The 10,781-nt window shown below is 32.1% G+C and overlaps 1 protein-coding gene across 1 annotated transcript; it reads left to right on the forward strand.

Annotated features, from left to right (window-relative positions):
- The first annotated feature begins 5,566 nt into the window (after window positions 1–5,566).
- On the forward strand, window positions 5,567–8,320 carry LOC112734149 (14-3-3-like protein GF14 iota). Its single transcript, XM_025783366.3, has 7 exons — window positions 5,567–5,767; window positions 6,424–6,730; window positions 6,829–6,916; window positions 6,995–7,104; window positions 7,196–7,344; window positions 7,453–7,509; window positions 7,966–8,320. The coding sequence occupies exons 1-6, from the start codon at window positions 5,695–5,697 to the stop codon at window positions 7,506–7,508; spliced, it is 783 nt and encodes a 260-aa protein (XP_025639151.1). The 5' UTR covers window positions 5,567–5,694; the 3' UTR covers window position 7,509; window positions 7,966–8,320.
- Window positions 8,321–10,781: the final 2,461 nt, after the last annotated feature.

Genomic DNA, 10,781 nt, shown 5'->3' on the forward strand with positions numbered 1-10,781 from the left:
ATCCTTCAAGGACTTTCATATAGATATCGCGATCTAATGAGCCGTATAAGTAGGTTGTTACCACATCCATTAAATGCATATGTAGTTTATAATATGCAGATAAACTGACCAAATAACGCAATGTTATTGCATCCACTACAGGGGAATACGTTTCTTTATAATCTATACCGGTTCTTTGTGAAAAACCTTGTGCTACAAGTCGAGCTTTGTAACGTACAACTTCATTTTTCTCATTTCGTTTTCTCACAAATACCCATCGGTATCCAACAGGTTTTACATCTTCTGGTGTACGGACTATAGGTCCAAAGACTTTACGTTTTGCAAGTGGGCCTTCATGGCTTCTTCCCATTTTGGCCAATCATTTCTTTGTTGACATTCTTCGACAGATCTTGACTCAAGATCCTTACTTTCATGCATGATATTTAATGCCACATTATATGCAAATATTTCATTGACAATTGTGTTATTTCGGTCCCATTTCTCTCCTGTAAAGACATAATTTATCGAGATCTTGTCATTTTCACAATTTTCAGGTACCTGAACGTTTTCTGGCGTTAAAATTATATCAGAATTTTGGACAACTGCAAGTGTCTTTACTATGTCTTTTTTAACAGGAATATTATTTTCTTCTTTTCTTTTTTGAGAATTTTTGTCTTTAGAACCGACAAGCCTGTCACGCTTCTGGCGTGAATTTGTTTCAGTGGCAATTTGTCTGACTGGGACATCAATTCGAATTGGGGTATTTTTCGCTGGTATATAATATTTGGTTATTCTCTTTGTATCGGAAAATGCATCAGGCAATTCATTTGCTATTCTTTGCAAATGTATAATCTTTTGAACTTCTAATTCACATTGTCCGGATCGAGGATCTAAATGCATCAAGGATGATGCATTCCAATTAAGTTCCTTTTTATGAAGCTTATTCTCTACCCCTAATATTGAAAATTTTGATTCATCAAAATGACAATCTGCATATCGGCATTTAAATACATCTCCAGTTTGTATCTCAAGATACCTTATTATAGAGGGAGAATCATATTCAACATATATCCCCAATTTTCTTTGGGGTCCCATTTTGGTGTGAGAAGGTGGTGCAATGGGAACATATATTGCACACCCGAATATTTTTAAATGAGAAAGATTTGGTTGCTGGCCAAAAGCTAATTACATAGGAGAGAACTGATAGTAACTTGTTGGCCTCAAACGAATAAGTGCTGCGGCATGTAAAATAGTTTGTTCTCGTAAGTAAGGGTCTAGCAATTAATTTGAGGTATTTAATAAGTGATTCTGCTAGCCCATTTTGTATGTGAACATGAGCTACTGGATGTTCAACACTTATTCCATTAGCAATACAATAAGCATCAAAAGCTTAGGAAGTAAATTCACCAGCATTATCAAGACGAATTGCTTTGATTGGATTTTCTGAAAATTGTGCTTTTAATCGAATAATTTGAGCCAGTAATCTCGCAAATACTAGGTTCCGAGAAGACAATAAGCACACAAGTGGCCATCTTGAAGATGCGTCTATTAGGACTATAAAATATCTAAAAGATCCACAGGGCGGATGAATAGGTCCACATATATCGCCTTGAATCCTTTCTAGGAATTCAGAGGCATCAAATCCAATCTTTACTAGTGATGACCTTAAAATTAACTTCTCTTGAAAACATGCAGCACAACGAAATTCACTAGATTTAAGAATTTTCTGGTTCTTTAGTGAATGTTCACGGGAGTTTTCAATAATTCTCCACATCATGGTTGTTCCCAGATGACCCAATCGGTCGTGCCAAGTTATGAATTCATTTGGGCTAGTAAATTTCTGGTTTACAATGGCATGCGATTCAATTGCACTAATCTTGGTATAATATAACCCAGATGAAATTGAGGGCAACTTTTCTAATATAACTTTTTCATTTGAATGATAAGTTGTGATACATAAGTACTCATGACTTCCCTCATTCATAGTCTCAATATGATATCCATTCGGCGAATATCTTTGAAACTCAATAAGTTCCTTAGAGACTTAGTAGACAATAGTGCATTATTTATTATGAATTTTGTTCCTCCAGAAAACAAAATTATAGCTCTTCCGGAACTTTCTATCACATTTCTTGAGTCAATAATAGTATTAACATATTCTTCTTTTGGCACAAGATGGGTAAAATATATATCACTTTTGAGAATGGTGTGCAAACTTGCACTATCCGCAAGGCATACATCATTACATCTTCATTATATATCCTTGTCATTTTTTTCAAAGATAAATAATAATAAAAATGAGTAGTAATACATGCACAGTCAAATTGAATTCTTGATTGTAATTATTTTTCTAAGAAATACTGTACATAATGTCATATACTAAAATTTTATTATTATCACTATTATTATTATTATTATTATTATTTTTAAAAGTTGACACATTTAATGATTTCAAAAATTTTTAAACATAAACATTAATATTTTATTATTTATATACATTATATTTAAAACTTAAATACATAGAAAGTAAAACTTAACAATAAATTTCTTACATTATTTATTTACATGAATATTTAATAATCTCACATATTAAACTATGTCATCATTGATCAAATGATCAATATTTCCTTCAAGATCCTCAAAGAAATCAGATACATCATAATGAGTGGTGGAATTTTCGGCATCATTTGAAACAAAATTTGTTTCCTTTTCTTTGTCATCCTTTTTCAGAGATGCTTGATAAAGATCAACTAGGTGCCTTGGGATACGGCAGGTACGTGACCAATGACCCTTTCCACCACAACAGAAACATTTATCCTCAGTTGATTTATTTTGCCTATTTTTTCTTTCTTTATCCTACTTCTAGTGAGATCCTTTATTGTGAACATAATTCTTTTTCCTTCCATAATTTTTCTTGCTACTAAAACCTTGCCATTTACCTCTTCTGGGGTAATGATTTGCCGCATTTGCTTCAGGAAATGGAACGGTACCAGCTGGTCGTGCTTCATAATTTTTTAAAAACAACTCATTGTTGCATTCAGCAACAAGAAGGCAAAAAATTAACTCAGAATATTTTTAAATCTTTTTTCTCGATACTACTGCTGTAGGAGCACATTCGAAGCATAGAAGGTTAAGAAAGTTTTCTCTAACATATCATTATCAATTATCTTTTTTCCACATGATTTCATTCGTGAGGTGATTCGAAATATTGCAGAATTATATTCATTTATGGATTTAAAATCCTGTAAACGCAAGTGCATCCATTCATATCGTGCTTGAGGAAGTATCACTGTCTTTTGATGATTATACCTTTATTCAAGATCTTTCCACAGATCTGCAAGATCTTTTAATGTGAGATATTCATTTTTCAATTCTTCGTCAAGATGATGACGAAGGAAAATCATGGCTTTGGCTTTATCCTTCTGGGATGTATTATTTTCAGCCTTAATAGTATCTCCAAGATCCATTGAATCAAGATGGATTTCAGCATCTAGTATCCATATTAAATAGTTGTTTCTAGATATATCAAGAGTATTAAATTCAAGATGAGAGAGTTTTGACATAATAAAAATTTGTTACCTGAGTCTTCCTAAATTTTTATCAGAGTCTCGTGCTGATAACGTGTTGTGAAATAAATAAATGAGGAAGAAGTAATAAATATAAAATAGAGAAATATAAATATAAGACTCTAGTATTATCGTTTACCAATACTCTTATCTCACTATAACAGAGGTCATTTTTTATAAAAAATTATAATTATTCTAAGTTAAAACCACATAAAGAGAAAGAATTCATATTATAATGTAAAGAGAGAAAAAAATATTTATTTTATTACATGTGTATTATTTTAGATACGTGTCTCTATTTATACATGTATAAAGGTTTTTTTTTCCACTTTCATTAAATATAAGGACCTTGGTAACATAGCATTTCAATATGAAAAAAATGAGCCATCATCCATTTCATTCTTATCACAACAATTTCCACTTTTGAAGTTCATTCTTATCACAACAATTTCCACTTTTAAAGTTGAGGGGTAGCTTATTTACTTTACACATGTTAATTAATTCTAAAGCTATATTTATTTTCTATTACTCTGTCCATGCATCCCAATCCAGCTGATGTAGGTTTTGACTTTTGAAGGATCATGCTTGTTTAGCAAACTGGTAATTGCGGTTTGTGTTCATACTTCATATCACATCACCATTATGGCCGGCTACTACTGGGTATTGGTCAAAAGAATGACATTATACAAAAATAAGCTAGACTTTATCTTAATTTTGTCCTCCCAAATATTATATCAACTCTCACCATTGTAAGTTTAATAACTATTATTCACCAAAATCAAACACGCCATAACTTTGAGTTGGTAGATCGAGGGCCTATCACTATTACATACTCATAGATGTAAGCAAAAAATAAGCCAATCTAACTTTGTTCTGTTCTCGCAACTAAAACAACTTCGATATCATATTCTAATTTAAAAGCTTTGCATCGGCATATCTTTATATTCTTAGTGATGGAATACTTTTGTTGTCCATATTCGAATTCTATGAATCGAACAAAGAATCTCACTCTATCAAGAGATGAAAATATTAACACGTAAGATCATGCTCTATGTTACGTTGAAAAACTCATCTCTAGGTTAGCCAACTTTGTTTTCTTTTTTGGTGAACCTAGTTCACATAATATATTAAGGCTCCGTTTGTTTACATAGACAGGACACGGAAACACAAAATCGTATTTGACAGAGAAGACATGGATAGAGACAATGTGTCCAGGAACACTGAATTAGTGTATTTTTGTTAATTTTTTATTATTATATTTTTCGTCTCAAATTTTTTGAATGAAAAAAATAAGAATAAATTAAATTTTCATAATTTGTTCTAATTTATTACCAAATAGGATACAAAAATACAAAATTTTGTGTCTTTATCCTTTATATCTTGTTCTCACTATCTTGTCTTTAAAAAACAAACGTAGCTTTAGTTACACTGCTTTTATTCTCTTATAATTTTTAGAAAATAATGTTGATGCACATAAAAGTTTTCTATAAAAGAACACACAAATTTCCTATAAAACTATCTCATTCTCCTCAACCTTTCGATTAGATCGATTCCTACAAAAGTTAATTGACAAATCAAACAAAAGTTCGGCCATTTCCACTCTTTCCATCCTATATAAAGACAGTCTATAACTTTTTTTTTCTTATTTGAATTGGAAACTAAATCAAATTATTCCAATTAAACTTGATTATTTTTATTTTTAACATGCCCCATGTCAAAGTCAAAGGAGACAGAAGTTGTACACCCTATAAAGAAGACATGTCCAGCAACAATACTGAATATATATTACCGGTATATACACGTATGTATGCATTATTGTATGGTGCACATAAATCCAAATCATCGTATGATTATTTTTAAGAAAGAATACAATTAAAGTAGATGGAATTACAGCATAGCAGTGAAGAGGTTGATTTCCGTTTTGGTCGGTTCCAAAATAATCTAACGGCACAGATTCGGTCTTACATTCTCCTCCACAACTTGCTCCTTCCTTTATAACAACTCCACCCCACCTTCCCTTCTTTCACGCATTCTTATTCTTTTTCTTCTTCTTTTTCTTCACAATCACCAAACACATTATTATTGTTGTTGTTGTTATTGCACATTATTACAAAGCTATTGTTGTTTTGATCTCTCTCTGATACAAACAATGTCTACCGAGAAGGAGAGAGAGACTCAGGTTTACCTAGCCAAGCTTTCTGAGCAGGCTGAAAGATATGAAGGTCCTTTTTAGTTTTTACCATTCCTTGTTATGATTTGTTTTTTTTTTTAATCTTAATTAACATAACTTCATTTCATTTTAATGATTAATCACATGTACATCATGCTTATGCTGAATGTATTATATTACTCACCTTCGGAATTGTTGGATTTGTTCAAAAAAGAAATGCAAATGCAAATGCAAATCCGAATAACAAACCCATTAGCTTTCATAAATCTAATTAAGAAAAGGACAAAAATTAGGAGGGATGATATGATTAGAAAAGAATATAACTAGTTTTTTATTTTCAAATTAACGAGAGTTGTTGCCTAATAAGAAATGGTGGTGAGATCCATTTTTATAGATACAAAATGTGTTATTAAGTATTATTATAAGAAAAATTGATCTAAAATACTTTATAAAAATATAAAAATATTATGTATATATTAAAAATCAACTACCAAATCAGTTATTATATATTTATGTATAAATATATATATTATTTAATTTATTTTTAATATTTATTTTGTATTTTAACGTATATTTTATATCTATATTTTATATTATTAGTCCATAAAAATTAATCTCTAATAATATATAATCAATTTAAAATAATATTAGTGTTATATGACTAGTGAATATTATTAATTATTAAAGAATTGGAGAAATGTGATGCAGAGATGGTAGAATGCATGAAGACAGTGGCAAAGCTGGATCTGGAACTGACAGTGGAAGAGAGGAACCTGCTGTCAGTGGGATACAAGAACGTGATTGGTGCAAGAAGAGCTTCATGGCGCATCATGTCTTCAATCGAACAGAAGGAAGAGTCAAAGGGGAATGAGGCCAACGTCAAAATCATCAAGGGTTACCGCCAAAAGGTGGAGGAGGAGCTTTCCAAGATCTGCAGTGATATTCTCGACATCATTGACCACCATCTCATTCCTTCTTCCCACTCTGGAGAAGCCACTGTTTTCTACTACAAGATGTAAGAAATATAACTATTCATGTTATTTTTTTCTATCGGCTTAAGCTTTTGAAACGAGTGGTTTCATTCTAAAGTCTTGTCTTGTTTTCGTAATCCAGGAAAGGTGACTACTATCGTTACCTTGCTGAGTTCAAGACTGAGCAAGAAAGGAAAGAGATAGCTGAACAGTCACTCAAGGCATACGAGGTATTTTATAGGAGTAATTGATTTTTTATGTAATAATTGGTGGATGCTTATGTATGTTTGTTTGCATTGTATGAATAGGCTGCTTCAGCAACTGCAAACTCAGATCTTCCATCAACACATCCAATCCGTCTTGGACTTGCACTCAACTTCTCAGTGTTTTATTATGAGATCATGAACTCTCCTGAAAGGTATTATTAATTAGTTACTTGAGTGATTTGGTTATATATGCATGCTATTAGCTATGTATTGGGATTATTACTGAAATAAATTGAATTAAAGGGCTTGCCATTTGGCAAAACAAGCATTTGATGAGGCAATTGCGGAGTTAGACACATTGAGTGAAGAGTCATACAAAGACAGCACTTTGATCATGCAATTGTTGAGAGACAATCTCACTCTCTGGACCTCCGATTTGCCTGAGGATGGAGGTATTTCTTTATATTCATGCCAATATCAAGCTTTTATGTTTTAGTTATTTATAATATCTGATAATATATATACTGCATTCAAAAAGTAAATGCTCTCATTAAATGCAGGTGAAGAATTCAAACCAGTAGAAGAAGCATCAAAACCTGCCGAACCTGAGTCCTAAGGTATGTATTTGGAATATTTTTTATTCTTAATTTTGTTTGACTTAAAATCTAAATAGAAATATAAGATAGTATAATAATTAGAGGAATATTAGATAACTATCAGAATTTATTGGTTTAAGTCGTCAATTAATCACTAATATTTAAATGTATAAAATAAAGTATGTTGTTGGATTACTAAACAAAAAATTTAAACTAAAAAATTAAATTAATGACTAAGTGATAACTAAAAATAATAAATTCTGATATTCCTTTAACAATTTTTTTAATGACTACACTTCCTTTTTGTTGAAATACCAGTTTTTTTTTAAGTAAATTGTTCAAATATATTAATTTTTCAATAGATCTAAAAATAAGTTAAAAAAAAAGCTCAATTTAATAAAAAAAATATATTATTTTAGTCAACCAATCATAGTGTTTTTAAACAATTTTGACTTTTTTTTTGTCTGTTTAATTTAGATATTGCAGCAATGATAGGGATAAGAATAATCCTAGATATATGCAAGAAAGGCCAACTTTTCAGCATTTTTGTTGCAATGGATCTGGACCGGACAATATAATGCAGAGTTGCAAACCACAGCCACTTCCTAATTCTTGCGCTTTCCCTTACAATCCAACAACCAAAGCTTTTATTATTACTGCTTTATAATTTTTTTAATTAATTAAGTAGTAAATTGAAACAATATAATGATGAGTCATATTTACGTTCACCTACTAAAAGCATCTATTATTTTTCGATGATTACTTTTTAATTGATTCACTCCAAAATGTTTGTCTTCCCTCTATTAAATAGATTTTGTTGTTATTGGAGAAATTCTATTGTCTTGGTTTGATGATTTTTTATTTTTTGTTTTTTTTTTTTAATGAATTCTAAGTTACAATCGAAGTATTGAATGGAATGATAAAATCTAACTTAGAGATTATCAATTAGTTAGTAGTTACTGACAAACAAATATTCGAGAGTTTATGTCTATTAATCTAAAAAAATAAAACTTTTTTTCACCAAATGTATATGTTGTAATCTATAAAAACTGAATATTTAGGAATTTATGTGTCTATCTAAATCTAAATAACAAGAATGCCAAATATTTCAAATTTACAGTGTTCATGAAGCATAAAAAAATAACACATTATTGTCATATTTCATTTAGATATTATAATTGAATTCCCTTAAAACATGTTAGTAGTAGTATTTATACATTTACCATCTCAATATTCACCCTGGCGAACCCTACCCAGCCACCAAATTAAATAAGGCTCAATTGGATATTGATTAAGTAATTAATTAGGGAGTAAAATTACTATTCTTAAATTATTGATGATGTCATTTTAATCTGAGATATATTATTTTTAATAAATATACAACTCTACCAGAAAAAATAAACTTATTAAATTGAGAGTGACATTATTAATTTTATAACGAAAATAATCAAATATCCCCATGAACTAATCAAACCTTTATCCTTCACTCCTTTCTGAAGTGCTGTCCATGGGTCCAGTAACTTTCTGTATCTCTAATGGTCAAAACCCCAATTAAGCACTTTTTAGGAATATATATACAAAGTAATCTAAAAGCAATGTTGGAATTGCAAGCGGGTTGGTGGCATCGGATTTAATGTGATTTAGATTCAGTCCAAAATATATATCGAATCTATTTGTTATTTATTAGATTCGAATTTGATTTTAGATCCGATGAAACTTACACATTTTTTGGCCAAAATTATACCGGATAAAAACTGAGCTGTTAACATTACTTTCTTATAAGTTAGCATATAAAAATATCTAAATTTTCAAAACTTCAACTATTATTTGACATGATAAAATTCACTTAGAAAAATATAACAAGAACTAACTCTTTTCTAAAATTAAAACATAACCACAGTCAATATTAATATTGTCTAATAATACCAAATATTTAAATTAATACAAATAAGTGAATAACACAATATTATACATTAGTCTAGTTAGTCTTATGCATTTTAAACATAAAACATTAACTTATATATAGTTTTATAATGACTAATAACACAAAATATTAAGATTTATAATACTTAAATTCCATATAAGAATAATCATTATCTATCACTAATAACACAAAATATTAATTGTGTATAATGACCGAGTCACCGGCGGGCCGAGTTCGAGTGATCCGAGCTATGACTTGGACTCGACTCAAAATAATGACCGGGTCTAATTCTAAGATCCTTACCCAACCCTAAATCCAGTGAAATCACACTAAATTAGCCCCTAAAATATTCGGAACCAGGTCGGACCAGATTATGTACACCCCTAACAAATAGTAATCTTGTGCAATAAATAAATGAGTTTTGTATAGTGTGTTTCAAGTTTTATATATGATGTTTTATTTTTTTAAGAGATAGTTAAATAATATTTTTCTTCTTTTTATTTAAAAAATATATTTTATTTTTTTGTATAAGATTAAAATAAGGGGTAAGTACGATTTTGGTCCCTTAAGTATGGGGCCAGAATCGAATTCGTCCCTCTTCTTATTTTGCCATTAAAATCGTCCTTAATGTTTTTTTTCGTATTAAAATCGTCATTTTTAATAAAAAATTTTGTTTTATTCCTAAACTACCCCTATTCCTATTTTAATAATAAAAATTATAAAATAAAAAAAAAAAAACAAAACGGGTGTTTGGGGAAGGGGGGAAGAAAACGCGTGGGTGGGGAGGGGAGGGGAGGGGAAGGGAAGGGGGGGAGGGAAGGGGGGAGGGGGCTGGCGCCGGGGAGGGAGCAGCTCGCTGCTGCTCGCGTTGCTGCCGTCAGACCCTGTCGCCGCCGTTCGTGCTTCAGTCGCCGCCACCATCGCACCGTTTGGAGCCGCCGTCAGACCCATTGAGAGGGGTCACGGGCTTGGAGCCGCCGCGCGTTCATCACCACCGCGTCCTCGCCGCGCTGCCGCCGTCGTCCTCACCACGCTACCGGGGGGTGGAGGTGGAAAGAAGGGGGGAACAGGGAGGTCGCCGCCGTGACCTCCTCGTCGTCGTCGCTTGCGCTCCGCTGCTGGTCGCCGCCTCGCCACTGCTGCTCGCCGCCTCTGCTTCTTGCTTCGATTTCTTTCTGCTTCGTCTTCTGCTTCTTGATTTGTTGAATCTTTGATTTGTTGATTTATCTCTGTTTGTTGTTTGCTGTGGTGGTGGTGGTGGTGGGGGTGGAGGGGAAGGGAAGAGCGGGGAGGGAGGTGACGTGGGGTGGGGTGGGGGTGCTGGGAAGGGAAGACAGGGAGGGGGTGACGCGGGGTGGGAGTAGGGGTG

The sequence above is a fragment of the Arachis hypogaea genome, chromosome 3 (genome assembly GCF_003086295.3).
Source record: "Arachis hypogaea cultivar Tifrunner chromosome 3, arahy.Tifrunner.gnm2.J5K5, whole genome shotgun sequence".
NCBI lineage: Eukaryota > Viridiplantae > Streptophyta > Magnoliopsida > Fabales > Fabaceae > Arachis > Arachis hypogaea.

Bases quoted from the DNA above. Each gene is read 5' to 3' on its own strand.
- LOC112734149 (XM_025783366.3), top strand. From the start codon at position 5,695: ATGTCTACCGAGAAGGAGAGAGAGACTCAGGTTTACCTAGCCAAGCTT. The intron at 6,917-6,994 runs GTATTTTATAGG...TTGTATGAATAG, and splicing joins AGTCACTCAAGGCATACGAG to GCTGCTTCAGCAACTGCAAA. The intron at 7,105-7,195 runs GTATTATTAATT...ATTGAATTAAAG, and splicing joins ATCATGAACTCTCCTGAAAG to GGCTTGCCATTTGGCAAAAC.